Genomic DNA, 17,995 nt, shown 5'->3' on the forward strand with positions numbered 1-17,995 from the left:
TGTCCCTAGGCAGAGCAGAACGCTTTGTTTCAGCACCACAGTTGCTTTTTTCGAGGAAAGTGATTCATCTCTCTTCAAGTGTCAAAGTCTTTACTTTGTAAATTGATGCCTTATCATGACCACACAGTCTGTCCGTCTGTGCTCCTGAATAATAATGCAGTGGTGAGTTTTGTGCCCTAATGGTCTGGGGTCCTGGGCCGGGGAAAAGCTCTTCTACAAAATTTAAGAGGTCCTCAAGCCCCCAGGCTGACAAGCCTCTGTCAGACGTAGGCTGACTCACTGGACTGGGTCCTGCCCAGGTTGGGGGCCTGGGACAGGTGTGAAACATCCTTCTTGCGCACTTCACAAATGGACTTCCTTCGAGCCTGCACCCCTTGCATGGCCGTCTTTATCTTCCTCCAGCCAAGGTGGTTGAGCTCAGCCAGGTTGAGCAGCACACATATGCCACTCACAGCAAACATAAAGACCAGAAACACGGTCTTTTCTGTGGGACGAGACACGTAACACTCCACCTCCTTCACACATGGGTACCGGTCACACTCAAACATCCCTGGTACGTTGAAGCCATACAGGAAGTACTGGCCGGCCAGAAAGCCAATCTCAAGCGCGTTTCGGAACACTACCTGGATGACGTAAAAACGCGAGATGCCTTCCTGCCGTCGCACTTTAGAACTCTTATGTGTTTGAGGGAGTCCTCTGGGTCCATTGGGGATCTCCTTGACCTCCAGGCAGTCATGATCCTCCTTACTGCTGTCAGGGTGCATCAGGATGCCATTGATGTTGCGAGAGTGAAGCTTGCGAGCGTGATGATCGTGATGGCGACCGTGGTGACCGTGACCATGGTGATCCATATACGGATGCAGGAGAGAATAGCTTCGGTCACGTGCCTTGGCGGACTGATGAACAGAATACGTGATGAAGCACAGGCTCGGTGTGCACACCAGGATGATCTGAAAGACCCAGTAGCGGATGTGCGAGATGGGGAAGGCCTTGTCGTAGCAGGCTTGGTTGCAGCCAGGCTGCATGGTGTTGCAGATGAACATGATTTGCTCATCTTCATACACCTTCTCCCCCACTATGCCGACTATCAGGATCCGGAAAATCACCACCACTGTCAGCAGGATCCTACAGAGAGACAGAGGGAGAAGGAAAAGGGCAGAAGGGGAGGTGGTGAAAGGGAGAAAGACAGAGTCAGTTAAAATCTAGCAAATGCACCGAGGTTCAGGAAATATCTGGGTCTGATTCTGACAATGTGATGATTGCCTGAGTTGTTCTGGTTCATGTAATAAGTGATGTTGTTTTGCATGTTTGTTTGAGTGGCGGATTGTTAGATACTACTAAAGGGATCAAATAGCATTACGTTCATCTTATACTTACATATCAGAAGCAAAAAAAAGAAAACAGTTTTGTACATGTAAATCTGTGTGTGTGTGTATATATATATATATATATATATATATATTTATATATATGAGCATGCATGATTGTGTGTGTGTTTTCATGTGTTCTCACTCAGCTGCCGTGACAAACAACACCATAGGATGGTGGAGTTGCGCTCCAGATAACACACAAGCTCACTAATCACAAAAGACTGTAACTGGAGGGGTTGTCAGACGAAAGGTGGTATCACACTCATCTTCACTGCTGAGCTAAAATGGAACATTGCATTCATGATATCAGCATGTGTGACTGCAGACACACACACGTGCTTACACAGCGACTGCTATTCACTGATTCAAGGAACAGTGTGATAAAATCAATGGGTTGTGTTTTTCCAATGAGATGCATCCCTGCCCTTTTGTTTTATCTTATCATTAATCTCTACACTGTTGCAAAGCTATTGAATACACGTTGAACCGCTGCAGAGAACAAACTCATGTCGCCTAAAATTTGTTAAAATGGAGGCTCATCTCATATCTCCTCCTGTGAGGGTCACCGTGTGGACACCAATTACTGGTAAGAGTGGGGCGCCTTCCCGTTGAGCAGCATTATTTCATCGCTGCAGTGATAGAAAGCTGCGTCCAGGGGCCACTGAATCTGGAGAGCAGTGCAGCTGTTAGGCTTCTGAGAGACTGGTGCGCTATAGTGTTATCTTCTGGTGTCGATCCATTGTGAGGCACTGCGGAGGAAGACTGAGGCTTTAGGACTGCGCGGTCAGCTCTTTCTAATGAGCGACGAAAGCCTGTACATCATGGGGCTCCCCGCTATTTATGCCACAATGCAGTGGCTGTGCACGCTCCCTGCACGGAGGAGCCGATTACTGAGGACACACTTGTTTTAGGCCACCCAAGGTAACTAAAGGGACAGAGATAGATTGGACCTCGTGGATTACAACAACTGGGAAAAATGGCTGTTAGCCTTTAAGTCATGTGATGTAGGTGTTATGAATCCTCTGCATTTTAAATATGTCCATGAAATATGTGTCTTTTTATGATTGTTTTTATCCACACATCAAATGAGACTCCATAGCACATCTTTTTATCCCGTCTACGGCCAGGTACTACAGCAATGAGTGAATTAGTGAAAGGTGAGTTTCTGCAAACGAGTGTAATCAAGGGAAAAGAGGTGGAGACACAGAGGTTGGGAGAAAAAAGTGAAAGGTCTTAAATGTGTTTTACTCCTTTGGGATTGGCAGTCCGTGAGAGCCCAGCGGAAGACTGGTAAAGAGTTAGAGCACAGGAACATGAGTTAGTGTGAAACAGACTTAAAATAGAGCAGCGCGACGCTGCAGGACTGTTTCTGCTCCACCTGCGAGAGTGTTTTTGTGTGACAAAGACAGACACAAGGACACAGAGACAAAAGGAGAGAATCAGCCATGTGTGTGACTTGTGCAAAATGGCACACGTGTCAGGCCGTCTGTGCTCGGAGCAGCTGCTAGTAGATATGCTACACTGACTTTTATTGTGTTTGGAAAACTCTGCAGAATAAAGCTTGTCTGCACCTTTGGTCCTCCAGAAGTCAAATGCAAGTCATGTATGTTATTTGGACGCTCAGACACTCTCTGATCCTTTGCTGTGAGCCAGATGTATCTGCCTGTATTGGTCATTTCACAGCAGTGGGTTTGACCTGAGGTTATTGATGGTTCTCTGCACCACATGGAGTCATCTGAGGCATCCTGCTGCACTGAGATAGAAATCTGTAGTCGATGCTGCACGTTTATATGCAAATATTTGTTTAAATAACAGTGGGAATATTAAAATTAGCTCATGTCTGTGAGAATCTGCGGCACTGCTGATGTTAAGCACTGTAAAGATAAAATGAAGCATTCAGCATATCCGTGTTCACTTTCTGCTGAGACTCATCCCATGCCAGGGATAATTACTACATCGTAACAGCATTAGCTAAATGTCACTAAGTCTGCTTGCAACCCACATGTCTGCATATTGCACACGCTCAGAGATTGGGAAGGCTTTTTTTGTTCAAATGTGTTTGCTGATGTTAAATATATACATCTAATATTTTTCAGATGGGGAATTATATTATTAATAGTTGTTATGGGAGCTCAACAAAATAAAAATAGATACCACTAAATTGGAAATATATTGTTTATGTTGTGTGCGGAGCTGTGACTTTCTCATTACAGAGTAAACACTGTTATCCCTTATCCAAACATGTACTATTCATATAATATTCATGAGGCTGCACTGGATCCAAAGATGTTGTTTTCTTCAATTTTTTTCATTTTTGTTAATGTTGTCATTTCTTTCGTTGTTTAGCACATTTTATTCTGTCCCTTCACAATCGCTTTTTCTCAGACAGGAACCCCCCAAGAATACAAAACAGAAATAATATGACACAGGTATAATATGCACAGAAATAATCCAGATTATTTACAATTACATGTACGATTATTTTATGACATTTTATTTTGTTTAGATGTGTTTTTTGTCACTGTTGATAAAGAAAATGTTATTAATTTATAAGTTTTAAAGATGTCCTTCTAAACATGGTTTATAGTTTATGGGCATAAGTGAGACTATGTGTGAAATGCTCACATTCACACTTCAGTTGGTTTTCTCAGCTTGTTTGAACATGATGTATAAACTCAATTATGTTATTTTTACGGAAACATGCTTGAAAACGTGTATTCAAAATTAAATAGATATAATTCTTATCACCATGAATTCGCCGCTTTATGTCTTCACACAATGTACCTTTGACCACCTATAAGCACAAACTGTTTTGTTTGTGTGTTCATTTTATCAATGCATGAGTTGGATTGATTGGATTGGATGCAGAATAAAAGGCTGGGAGGATATTGTGGACCACAATAGATAAAGCTTTTTGCTCACTGGAATTTTCTGTTTGACGTATTGCAGTTATCACTCTGGACTTTGTTTGCTGGGCAGTTTTAGATCTTTAGAAATTTCCAAGACACTGCAAATATTGAGTGTAGTGCTGTGTGCGTTTGCAGGCATGCATGTGTGTGTGTGTGCATCTGTGCGTGCGTGTGTGCACTCCTCTGCTGGACGACAGGATAACCAGCACAGGGCAGATTGCTGCATTAGCAGAAAGCATGTGGACGAAGGTTATCTGCAAACATCAGTGTTTTAAGCACTGCGGAGTAACGAGCCAATACTGTGTGTTTGAGCAGTTTCGGGTGAGAAAGCTCCACGGCCTGAACCTGCAGAATATTCAATAACTCCCATAAATGATGAAAAGGATTTTTCACAATTTTTAGCATCTCAATCCTGAGGGGCTGAATATGAAAAGAGGACCACTTGCTGAGTCAATTCAAAAAGGACAACATGAAGAGGATGCACATGCTTCCAGACACCATGAGCTGCTTGCTTCCTGTAGGACATCCTCTCAGTTCAGACTCATTATTAGTATTCTTAAGACTTATTTAATCTCAACACGTTAGACCCTTTCCTTATTTTCACTTTCCTCTGTTGCATCGCTGACAGCTGGCATTTTCACACAGTGCAAAGACCAACAGCAGCTCACAGCTAACAAGAAGACAGAGTAAAGATTAAGGACACGATGCTTCACGGCTGCAGAACTCTGAAGACTGATCTGTAGGCAGCTGACTGACCTGTATGAGTGTGTGTGTAGTGGAACGATAACTGCTCTTCAGCTGGTGTATCGGCTGGACATGCAGGCTCCCTCTTTCCCAGAGGCTTTTACACACTGACACACACACACACAGACACCCACACACCCACACATACCTTCATTCATACAGCAGCTGCTGTCACCAGCCTCCAGGGACAGATATGACCCGGAGCACAGCAGCAGATGCAATGGGAAACACGCACACTTCTTCTACTCTCACGCGCATACACACTCTCATACACACATACTAAATAAAAAATCATTCTTGATTGTTTCTGTGTCAATATTAACAAACACACATATCTCTGCACATGTAGGTACACAGAATGTCCTCTAAAAGACGAGTGAGTTCAGTGTAATCTGTGCAGAGACCCTGAGTAAAAATATTCCTCCCGCCCATACAGTCTTTATACTAAGCTCTACTGATTGCTGATGGCAGCTCATAAGGAATAAAGACCTCAGCAGGCAGAGAAATTAGGCAGCTTAACTGTCAGGGCGCAGATATTTCTTTCCACTCGCCCCTCATCTACTGTTTGTCTCTCAAACTGTTTAATACGATCAGGTCTTGCCCACGTATCAAGCAGACATGCATGACCACCGGAGGCGCCACGAAGAGTTGGTATGACGAACACACTAATTTAAGACAAATTTGAGTGACTTCAGAAGCAGTGGTTCACTTATTTCTGGCTTCTTCTTCAAAAACAATCAGCAATATTTTACTGAGAGCATTAAAAAAAATGAGGAAGGCACATCATAGAGTCAATCTATAAGCATTAAATACCTGCGGCCAGTCAGTATTAGCAGAACATACCTGAAACTAAGAATCATCAAATTTCTCAACTCTTTTTCTGTGTTTATATGCTCATGTGCTTCTGTATATTTTATTCTAATGGTTTTCTTTCATGACATTAACCTGCCAGGGACAACAGAGGAAAATTAGCCTGTGTGGCTAAATCTGGCACATTTACATGACGAAAGGGAACTTTTCTACTTGTGTAAAAGTAATGCAGCACTTGCTTTTAAATAGAAATAAAGTATTAAAAGTAATCGCAAACTAATAAATTTACTACATCATTATGGCTGAGTCTCCGCACTGGCGCATATCTGCTGCTGAGCTTTTCTATTGTTGAAGGAGGTGGGGTCTATTGTTTCTGATTGGATCAGTGGACCAATTCTGCTCTCGTTGTTGATTACTTACTTAAAAATATTCAAAACTAAATGAGAACATGTAACACAAGGCTAAGTGGAGTAGAAAGTAAAAGAAAAGAAAAAAATCATCACAAGTAAAGTGCAGTCCAAAGCTGGAGGATATTGTGTTTGAAGAAACTCTGCACACAACTTTTCCATAAAGTCATTGCACAGCTCAACCATGCGTGGTGATGATGATGCAGTGTATACCAGATGCAGCCTTCCTCCATCTATTTGTCTCCATGCCATCTAAAATTAGCCTTTTGACTAAAATCGCACTTTCATCTTTATTATAGCTAACGGGGGAAACTTTACACAGAAGGCTTTCTATCTGAAAGTTAAAAACATTAAAATTAATGGTATCAGCATTTCCCAAAGGTCCCAATGTTTGTGCTGATTGGGTCAATACATATTTTCAGAATATTTCATAAATCACATTGCGGCTACTCTGTATTTAGAGCGATGAGCACTGCTACATGTCAACACATTTTCCTCGAAAATAGAAAAATAAAAGCATTTCTTCAGCTTCTTGAATGATGTGCTACAAACCCTAAAGGAAGCCTACACATCAGAATAAATCAGTAAATGTTGTGAATTAATCTCTGCAGGTTAATATAGGCTTTTATGGTATTTTTATCAGCCACTTTAAATTGTTGTTTGAAATACATGATGGGCCTCATGGTCAAGTTAATATATCTGCTGCAGTTGATTAACACAATCTGGGTTATTAAGAGTTGTGTGTTGTGTGGTGTGAATTTGTCTTAAATATAATTTAATTGTAAAAGACAGCAAGTTTCAAATTTCAGTCCTCTTATGCAGATTTTAATGTTGCTCAAACCGGCAAAAAATTACCCAGAAGCACACGGGACTGACATGACTTCCCCTCCTCAGTCGTAATGGTCACTCACTCGGCTCACCAGGCATTGGCCCACTTGGCCAGCTTGTGAGAACAGAGTCAAACATAGAGGGCTGATATGGGCAGACATAAATCTGACCTGACATGAACAATGAAATGTTCATAATTTTATGTCTGACTGATGCTGGTTGTGTTAGTACTGTTCATTTCAAACCAATTTGAACAAAAATTCCACTGAAAATCAAAAAATAGTTATGAATCCCAAAATGGATGAAGTATTGCTACAGAGTTAACGGTGGAAACTACAATGTCACGTTTCACAGTTTTCATTTCACTGCTGAAAAGAACCAATATCAGCTGGTAAGTTTCCTACTTTTTTGTTTTTCATGAGAGCGCTGTGCAGCATGTCTAACCTTTACTTTTGGGGCATTTTAACTCACTGTTAATAATGGAAGAAACATGAAACTAGTTTTTATAAGTAGATGTGAGAAGGTCACTTAGCTTTAAGGTTTGTGTGCAAATGTTTTCTGCTGCTAAGGTGTAACCTCTACCTGAGGTGTAGGTTCATGGACGTATAAGCAACCAGCTGCTTATTTACACATTCAATCTCTCTGTTAGCTCTGGTTTGAATTAACTATTCAGCAGCTACATGTGTTCACCAGCTAGTTGCTCAGTTTATTTGTCGGATGTTAGGAGCTAGTAGAGATCATGCACAGCTCAGCTGCCTGCAACTATACACAAGGGGATGACAGCAGTCAATTCATATTGAAAATAATTAGCTAAAAGACAGTGAAATCACCATAGATCTGATGGGAACCTTTTTTTAGTCCATTGCTTATCAAAGAAAATATAGATTTGTTTTCAGCTTTTAAAATGTTAGTTTAGTAGTGTTGTGCGCAGTGTTAATTTGAATCTACTCTGACAATTAAAATTATCGTAATTACACTACAAACAAATGAAATTCAAAAATACACCAATTGACTGTCTAATTCACATTTTGGTGTTCACTGACCACATTAATAACTTGCCTATAATGAAAAACCTTTATATGTTTTAAAATATTGATTATAGTTAAATGTATAGGGATGTATACGTCTATGGTTGTACAGTGTATCTTTACTTAACTTTGGAATATATATTTAGAATCTAAAAACAAGCTTCCAGGTCAGAATAAAAACAACATCCTATACTTAATGAATTTCAACACGTGGGGAAAATCATTGGAACAAAATTACTTTCAGATCAGGCAATGTATAGAAGAATATTACACGGCTAGTAAAGCTCATACACACACCATTGATGTGTTGCTGGGTGAATAATAGCCTGCGCTGAATGAAAGCTGAGGTCAGCTTTACCGGCAAAATCCCCCCGTCAGACATTATAATCAATAGCATTCAACATCGGGGATTGCTGCACAAATAAACTAATGACAACTCTGGATGCGCGGAAAATGGTTTAATTTGAAAGACAGTGTGGTATGATGGATTACTAATCCTGCCAAATGCTGACATATAGCCTTGTTTGTTTGGCTTTGCAACACAATCTCCCCGCACAGTATAGATTTTATCCAGGGAGATGACTATTAATGATACATGAAATACTGTGTTTGTTCCAGTTTATTATTACACAGAATGATGCCTTCAATCAAAGCAGTTTCTACATCTCAGATTATTTTGGGAGAAGTAGGGTGCCTTCTCGAAGTAGGGTACCTTCTTCTTGTGGATATCCTGACCTATTTAGGAAAAGTGCAGGCCGAGAGAGAACTCAAATATGTCCATGAAAACTACAGGAGCGAACAACCTCAGGCCAAAGGAGCAGATTGTTGCTTTTAGAGCTCACAAACAAGGACGTTGACGTATTTGGCTTTGTCAAACCTTTCAATCCTTTCCATTCATGTATTTTTCATTCCATATAAACAACAGGATAAAGGACAACAAGCTATTGTATGTATTACTTAGTCCATTACATTAAAAGGCTGGTCAAACCTTCATACATTTTTGATGAATGGCTTGACATCCATCCCGACCTGCAACATGGGCCACATAACACTTATTAAGCTTTTATGATGTATTTATAACATTCAAGTGGAGATTGATAGGTGTTGAATAATGTAAAGTTAGCAAGCAAATATATAAAGAAATTATTACATTCTACACAATTTAAAATACAGCCAAATTAGAATGCACTTTAAATCAGCTATTGTATGATATACACAAAAATATAATGCAAAATACTGCTGCCTCTTATTTAAGATGCCAAACCTGCACTGCAGCTCTTGCATATAGATGCTGAGTATTGCATGTAATTTGCATTCCGTAATTTCAGAATACCATCATCCACACCTTTAACAAGAGTAAGAATATTCAATTCAGTGGAATGTGAAGGAGCTCTGACACAGATTCTCCGCTAAACCTCTGCAGAGGTAAAACTCTCTTCCGTCCTCTGTCTCCTACTTTTACCCTCAGTTCCTTTTTTGTTATGCGTCTACATCTCACGTCCTCCCCTCTCATCCAGCAACCTTTATCCTATTTTGTTTTTTCCATAGATAACTCTAGTCCTCCATTATCTCTGCCTCTTTTTCGCACTCTACTTGTCTTTGGCACTGACCTCACTACGGCATTGCAGTGTAGGAGAAGATGCATCAACATCTTTCTCTTTTCCTTCCTACCTGCAAGGTGAAAGCCTCAAACTAAAAAGGGGTCCTTCTGTCACGGTAGAACGCGATTTATTTATTTTTTACGAGTCAGACACAGCTGTGGTCGGCAAAATATCTGAGCACCACATGTGAAAAAGAAAATATGAAGTAGGCCGTGTTTTGTAAGTAATCTAAATCTTAAAAAACAGAACCCTATTGAAAGGACACACAGACAGATGACCTGAGATGCAAAAGAAATGCCACTTTCACTTAAGTGTCATGTGGACATATCTCTGTTTTTGGTAGATTGGCAGAGCGTACAAGCAGTTGTTTGTGCAACTGGAACAATCACGACTTATTTGGACAAGAATATTGCGGAGGTGTTCAAACTGTGCTGACACAGAGGATTAACAAAGAGGACGGAAACATTTACATAACATTTTTAAGCGTAGAAACAGTTTGAACATGATTATAGGCCACTCCAGACCTACCAGCAAATGAAAATATTTGTATGATTTTCAGCTTTTCTGCAGAAAGATATTTGCTTCAATTAAAGTACACAAAAAACGAGTTACAAATATTAATAGAAACCATTGTGAAACTCTATTTTTATTGCGTGTACCAAGTTTTTAATCTGGTTGTGTCATCAACTGCTGGCAGGATACATCTGCCCACCCAAGAGTAGTAACTCAGTTAATTCACCTTATTAGCACACAGAGTAAGAAAGTCCACCCCAGGATCATTAAAACTGTGAATTTACAGTGAATTTGGTTTGGGCTGGAGAATGAGGTTATTTATGTAGACAATGATTCTTCTCAGTGTGTGATAGAGGATTATATTCATTGGTTATCCATGCACACAAACTCTACATCGGTTAGAAGTCAGGCTCATGGAAATCACAAAACATTCATCTTTGAATGAGTCATATTATGCAAGCCACCTGTGGTTAGTCAGAGGCACAGAAGCAACTCTCAAGTCTGTCTCTTTCAAAGACCATAATTAAGCTAACCTATGCCAATGCGTAGAATTGTACCATTTCTATTTTTACCACTGTTCTGTATTCCTACGCTAATTATCTATCCTATGCAAGAGGCATAGGTTAGCTTAAAACCTACAATTAAGAAGTAGCTTAATTGTAGCTGGATCAGACAGTCTAGACTCCAACATTGCTATCTGACAGTTTCTCGAAGTACATCCTCGCGTTGCAAGAGGGAGGGTTGGCACTCAAACAGATGACTGACATGCAACCATGTTCCAAACTTTTGATGCAGGGGAGACTCGTCAGCCATAGGGAGATATCACTGTTCTGTTCTTTGGAACTCCATCCTTGGAAAGCGCACACATGCAAACTCTTCAAAGAGACACTACACAAAGGCTGAACATCCTATTTGTGGTGCCATCTAGCAGTCGCTGCATGCTGCGGCCACACCCTGTGAAGTGCAAGACTTCACAATGCACAACAGTGCAATACTACACACAGTTGGTTGTGTCCACACCTGACCACACCCAACGACACAGTTGGGTGTGGTCAGTAGTGCAACAGACTTGAACCTTTCAACCCATAGAGGTCAGTGCAACAATTTTGACTCGATTTGTGATTTAGTGTGGAGTTGCTCATAAACAATCTAGGAGGCACCTTTACAGCACAAAACTGTGCCAGTGGTGAACAATTCTCCAAATTGCTGGTACATCCAAAAGCATCATTCGGATAATTTAAATATTAAGAGTCACTGATTTCCTGACCATGCAGACACATGCTTTGGATTAGGAGTCAAGTCTTTATCTTTAGTAATTTTGTGTAAATGAGATTGCCTAAGAATGTCTGATATCTGATATCAAAGAATGCCTTCCTACAGGTAAAAAGCCAAGGTCCAGACCATCACTTAATTTTACAGTAATCCACCCTAACCCAAGGTCTCTGTGTCCAACAAGAATTCTCAGTAAAAAAAATGTTTTAATCCTGCAAACAGGCTAACTATAAGAGACAAAATCAATATCGGTTTGGCGAGGATGAAAAAAACTTTGGGGAGCTACAGCCTAGAATTCTCAAAACACACACAAAATACTGTCCAAAGTGACTCCAAAGACAATGCTTCTTGGCTCGCATGGCATGGACAAGCAGAGTGGGAGAGAACCTCATTGGAAAGCAGCTAATGTTACAGCTAATACTCTAGGGTAAACTACAGAGCCTTGTAGGACAAACACAGTCTGAGGGAAGCCAAAACACACAGGGATCATTTACAGAGCATTTCACTGCTTTCATCACAGCAGCACATAACTGTGGGCATCATAGAAACTACTTCTTTCATGATCAAATCCTTTTACAGCTATCATCTGACTGTCTAATTCTGTGCCATTTTGGAAGGTGGGTAATTAATCTAGTATCCTCTATCATATGATGAATGAAAGTTGGTGAATAAATTGACCAAGATTAGCAAAAGCTCCTTTTACTAAATGTATTTCAGGTATTCATGGAACCCTTTGTAATGTTCAGCCAGTGAAGTGCATGATCAACAAATAGCTCAAATTAAGCATGTAAGAGGAAGCCATTACATCATCAGAGTATTCATTGTGACTTTTTGTAGCAGACAAATTGAGAGTTGCCTCTGTGCCTCTGTAAAAACTGTAGGTGGCTTACAGTCAATGAATCACCCAAAGGTTGATTTTCACCATTTTTCCAGGGTTTCAACGATTCAGTTGCCAGGGCTGGATTTTAAAGCTGCATTAAGTAATTGTTGACCACTAGGGGGCGGAAAGACTCCAGAACATGTTCACAACAGTTAGCAGTTAGCTTATGAAGTTGTTATGGCTAACATGTTAGCAAACAGTTGCCTACTTACATATCCAGCAGAAACAGAGCAACACGGACATCCCTTTGGTCTCCTTTTTCTGGCCACCTGTTGGATGTAATCCCAATATTCACTGGCATTTAGCCCCTGTTTGGTCACCCAGCTCATGAGAAAAAAATGTGAGTATGTTTTTGGTGTGCTACGTGTCCAACATTCTTCACTTCTTCGGCCCTTTGGCATTTTGGATCGTTGGTGTACAGTTAGCGTTCAGCTTCTCTGCTGGGAAGAAGCTATATTTATGTACAACACCGTTTTGGTTTTGTCGCTCCTGTAAAACCAAAACAACGCGGCTGAACGCTGCAACCAGCCTCAAAGTGGGATGTTGATTCTCAGTGGTAGCAGCAACACCACCAACCCAGGAAGCAGGAAGGAGTTGTTGGATTAAATGGTTCAAGATATTCCTCAATGCATCTTTAAATCAAGTCAACATGCTCCATTTCATGTAGGTTTTCATTCCACTAGACTAGACCAGGTGATTTCATTGGTTAACACACTTTATTCAACCACCCAGGAAGAACTCACTGAAATGACTTGGTGTAGTGTTTGGTTGGAAAGAAAATCTCCATCTGGCATAGTTTCCGATTCCTGATCAGCACATGTTTTTGGTGTAAAGTGGCACACATCATCTCTGGCGCTCTGATGCAGTTACAACGTCCTGGATTTTGAAGCATTTGAAGGAACTCATGAGCCAATTTTCAATCCATCAAGACACTCTTTTTCTCTCACACACTCACTCACATAAAGCTGCTGTAGAGAGATTAGACCATACCCTTGTTGTGGTCTGGACAAATGAACACAGCAGTGCAGTCAAATTCGTGGCATTGTATTTTTTCGCTGAAAAGCAATTTTCAATTAACAAATCTATACATCCAGGGTTCACAGGCTAAAGGCACGATGACTCTTCACTTTTCCAAATGAGCATCACAGCGTGACATGTGGATTGTGCTTAATGGGTGGAAATTTCCACTTTTACATTTAATTTATCACACAGAGATGATGTGGAGCACATTTTTCACACAGATTTTACAGCGTGTCTCCATGGCATATCTCCACTGCTAATCAACCTAAAAGCTCATCTGTTCAACCCTCCACCACGAATCACTGAAACAAAAAATAAGAAAGTATTTTATCTGTGTTATTATGATTAAAGTAAGTGTCTGCTGATGAGGACAAATAAATTGAACTTTTATTTAAAATGTTCACTCTTAAGTTCACACAGTTCAGATCCATCTACTCCCCTTTGATTCTACCTTCCACACCTGCTTGTTCACAATCCTTTCATCCTCTGCACCTCTGCTCTCCCCTTACTCCCACTCCCCTCTCCTCCTTCTGTCCTATTGGTCATTGGCCAACGGTATAAAGTGTAATCTATCAATAGCAAGGCTATAGTATTAACACAGGAAGCTCTCTGAATTAACTGTAATGCCTGGTGAAGCCTGCTATTGATCATGCGCAATTAGTTTATCCCTTAAATAAGAGCCAGTGTTGAGAATAAGGATGAGGAGAGCAGGGATGATGAGAGGATGTGGGGGAGGCAAGGATCACTGTGGGGGACTGTAGAACAGAGGAGAGTACTGGGACAAGCCTGAGGTGGGTGGTTCTCTGTAGGGATGCCAACTGATACATACAGAATTAAATTTTTATGTGTATGCGTAAAAAAAACACTCAGCTCATCATTCTAAAAAAAAAAAAAAAAAAAAAACAGACACAAAATTGGTTAATAAAACATTTACACACAAATCAATCAGTGTCCTACCTTCCAATCATGGTGGAGTGCTGCTGGACAGCCGCCTCCAGCAGCCTCTCCAAAATCGTCCATTCTCCCATGGTGATGGAAAAGTGGCAGAGCTGTCAGAGGAAAAAGCACCTGGGGCTCCGACCCCACTCTCTCCAACAGACTCCTTCCTCCTCCTCTTCTTTTTCTTCTTCTTCTTCTCAGGACCAGCCTGAGCTCTTGTGGACCTGCCAACCAGCGGAGGTACCCACAACCCCCTCTGTCACACACCAGCTCCCTTTTGACCTCTGCAAGCAGACCTGGCCCCCCGTCAGTGTGTCTTTGACTGTTTGTGTGTGTGACTGAGTGTCTTCTCCTGGGCCCGTCCCGTTGTGCTCCTCTTCCTTGGTGGAGGAGAGGTGCTGAGCTGATTGCCTCCCCCTCCTCTCTCCCCCAGCCTCTCCCCCTCCCCTATGCAGTGATGCTTGTCCTCTCCCTGCCGCACCAGTCTGTTCTGCGCTACAGCATATGCTATAGCTCACCATATGACAGCCATGATCACCCTCTCTGTTCCGTTCGCCTCTCTTCGTCCCCTCGCTCTTCTCTCCTCTTCCTCCGTCCGTCCCTGCCTTCGTCCTCCACCCTACCCACAGGGCACTCCTTGTACTTCAGCTGCACTCCCTGCCATCAGTGCTGCTCTGCACTTGTCCTTGCATTGTGTAGGATCTTTGCCTTTGCTGCACCCTTGCTACTCTAACCTAAACACACACACACTGCATATATCTGCTCCTGCTTGGCTCACCTCAGTAAACAGCACCGACAAGACACACACTTGCACTCGATGACAATCCCACTCTCCCACTTCCTACTGAGGACTGCAGATGCACACCAGCACACAAAGCCCCTGCCTGCTGAATGTCATTTTACGATTGAAGGAATGGTTGCTCCCACAGCTCCGAGCACTTCAAGAACCCATAAAAACCCTGCATACACACACTCAGAGCCGCACACACAAACACGCTATACCACCCAGCCCCTCAGTAATAAATCAGCTGCCGAGCTGCATCCAGTGATGCTGAACCAAGGCGGTGTGTGCTGCTGCAGACCTGCTGTCCTGTGTTGTCCCCCTGGCTAATTTCAGCACAGTCCAGTGCCCAGAGTCACGTCTGCCGCAGAGAGCCGGGATGAGGAGCTGCCTTGTGAAGCCTATTTCTGGGTTCCATCATCTTGCATCCCTCTCTCTCTCTCTCTCTCTCTCTCTCTCTCTTCCTCTCCTCCGGCTCTCCTTCAACCTCCCCTCTCCTCCCTCCTCCCTTCTTTGCTCACGTTTGTGTGCAGATCTCAGTCATGCCAACTACTTCTGTCTCAGTGCTCGCTCCCCATCTATGCCTTGTGCTCTCCCTCTCAGCCTCTGTCTCCTCCTTGCTCATGGAATCACTCTATCTCTGTCTGTGTGAGCATGCAACAACCCCCCCTTCCTCCTCTCAAAGATCAGCTCTCTCTCTCTCTCTCTCTCGCTCACCCCCTCCCTCCTCTGGTAAATGTGCTTGGATTGCTACCCTGATCGCTGCTTCACTTATGCTTGCAAGAACGCCTCCCACCGTACTGCTGTGCCTGTTCCTGCCTGATGTTGCACAGTGAGAAGGGATTTGTGATCTGAACGTTTCCCTCTGCAGCCTGTCCTCGCTGCTCAGCCGTGTTTCCCACACTCTTCCTCTGTTTTCCCACTCTGTCACACATCATCTAGCCCAGGCTTCCATGTGGGGGATTACAGGAGAATTGTGGTTCTGCTCCTCCCCATCCCCCAACTATCTCCTCCTTCTCTCCATATTTCTGTATTGGCGATGATAACACACCTACCATGACCCAACCCTCATACCCTTTTTGTATTTCCTCTCCTCATCTTCTCTTCCTCATTCAGTCCACCCCCCCTACCTGCCTCTCCCCCATTACAACCCCCACACTCTCTCTCTCTCTCCCTCTCTCCCTCTCAGGAGAGATCAGTGCCGTATTGTACTTTGCTGTGACATTGAAAGCTGCATTCGTTGGATTTATATGAAGGTGCTGAGGAAGTGGGATGGTCTCCCTCCATTACACACAGATGTATGGTGTTTAATCCAGCATGCTCTCATGCCTGTACAGTAGACAAACACAAGAAACCCAAAATATGTTTGTGCAAGAGGGGGAAAGAGATGAACAATGAGAGAAATGAAGGAATCTTACGTTTGTCTTCATGGGATGAGTCGCAGTGAGGCTATTCAATCCCATCAAGGACTGAGTCAACTTCTGCAGAAGTAAATGATGCAGTGGTATGACATGAGACCAGCACACCAGAATGAAATTGTGGCTCTAGGTGACAAGTTCAATTCATTTGCTGAGCGTGTCTTTTTACTCATGCTTCTTTGACTCCAGATGACATGCTTTCCTTGTTGACAGTTTATTTGTTCAAGACAAAGGTGTAAGCATCTGAGGCATTTTAGAAATTGAAATACCATCTTAACATCCTCAAATCCTGTGCTACGAAATTCTAGCAGGTAGCAGTGAGGTGAGCAGATTCACAATCCCTTACACAACAACCTCAACAGTGCATTAGATATCGATCTTATTGTACACTGCTGCCTGCATAAATGCAAATCCCTGTGTGTGTGTAAGAGAGAGAGAAAGAGAGTGTGAAATAAAGAAAAGACTGTGTGGGAGAAACAGAGAGCAAGAGAGGATTTTGTGAGTTCAGCATCTTCTGGGGGGGAAGGCAGGGTGATTTGGGGTCTTTCCCTTACCAAGGACACGTAGCGTAGGAGTGCAGCTGAGGAGAGCAAGGGATGGGGGAGGCGGGCACTGGGGTGTAATGGCTTGAGTTTTGTGAGGGGCTTGGGTTGCGAATTGAGCAGCTGAAGCACTGGCATCAGCCGGTCGTAGTCCCTCTCCGTAAGAGACGTCAGAGCTTGATGGCACATGAGTGAGAGAGAGAGCGACGCAGGTGTGTCTTCAGTGACCTAGAACAGCCCGCTCGAGCATGCATCAACACACATACTGTCCCCACACAATCATAACGCATCACCATATATATATATATATATACACACTTACATTAAGGACAAAAGTAATTTAAATTGTGTAACAGTCTTTATTTTATAGTGCATACTTATGACTAGTGCATTTTGACATTATGTGTGCCTTAACATTACCTGCATAAGTGCCTGTACATATCTTGCAGGGCCAATCAATATTCAAGGTGTAATAATAAGGGTGACGTAAAGTTCTATATTCCTCACCATCCTCACAACAAGGGCACTTGATAAAATATGTAAATCAGACGTGATTATTAATAAATGTGATGATGAATCATGGTTTAGTATTCAAATGATATCAGCAGCAAGCTTTGTAATGGGGTAAGAGGTAATTACTAATCTGTTAAACACTAATAAATAATGTATCAACCAATTATGTCACACCAGCATTTTCATCTATTTGTCTGTGTTTGGGCGAAGTAAGTAAATCACCTTGTATGTTGCCACGGAGCTTTAACCTTCGGGCAGCAGCTGTCCGAGGAGCTGGAGGTCATGAGCAATCGAATTGGAATGGGTCCTATAAACACTGCAGCATGAGACCAATTTTAAAACAGTGTCTGACATTGCAGACCACTTTCACACCTTCATACTGCTACCCATAACTGTGATTTCATTTTTGTTCACAAAGAT

The 17,995-nt window shown here is 42.3% G+C and overlaps 1 protein-coding gene across 2 annotated transcripts; it reads right to left on the reverse strand.

Annotated features, from left to right (window-relative positions):
- Nucleotides 1–119: 119 nt before the first annotated feature.
- LOC109628367 (gap junction delta-2 protein-like) lies at nt 120–14,562 on the reverse strand. 2 transcript variants are annotated; one of them, XM_069510241.1, is made up of 3 exons: nt 14,340–14,562; nt 12,575–12,631; nt 120–1,125 (listed from the first exon to the last, which is right to left on the reverse strand). In XM_069510241.1, the coding sequence occupies exons 1-3, from the start codon at nt 14,408–14,410 to the stop codon at nt 261–263; spliced, it is 993 nt and encodes a 330-aa protein (XP_069366342.1). In that variant the 5' UTR covers nt 14,411–14,562; the 3' UTR covers nt 120–260. The 2 variants fall into 2 exon arrangements, with proteins under 2 accessions (XP_069366342.1, XP_019941007.1); XM_020085448.2 differs by lacking the exon at nt 12,575–12,631.
- Nucleotides 14,563–17,995: the final 3,433 nt, after the last annotated feature.

The sequence above is a fragment of the Paralichthys olivaceus genome, chromosome 15 (assembly GCF_024713975.1).
Source record: "Paralichthys olivaceus isolate ysfri-2021 chromosome 15, ASM2471397v2, whole genome shotgun sequence".
NCBI lineage: Eukaryota > Metazoa > Chordata > Actinopteri > Pleuronectiformes > Paralichthyidae > Paralichthys > Paralichthys olivaceus.

What these genes read in the sequence shown, in the direction of transcription:
- LOC109628367 (XM_069510241.1), bottom strand. Translation starts at nt 14,410, where the DNA reads ATGGGAGAATGGACGATTTTGGAGAGGCTGCTGGAGGCGGCTGTCCAG. An exon ending in CACTCCACCATGATTGGAAG is followed by an intron (nt 12,632 to 14,339) that starts GTAGGACACTGA and finishes TACATCCAACAG; the next exon opens with GTGGCCAGAAAAAGGAGACC. An exon ending in GCTCTGTTTCTGCTGGATAT is followed by an intron (nt 1,126 to 12,574) that starts GTAAGTAGGCAA and finishes GTCTCTCTGTAG; the next exon opens with GATCCTGCTGACAGTGGTGG.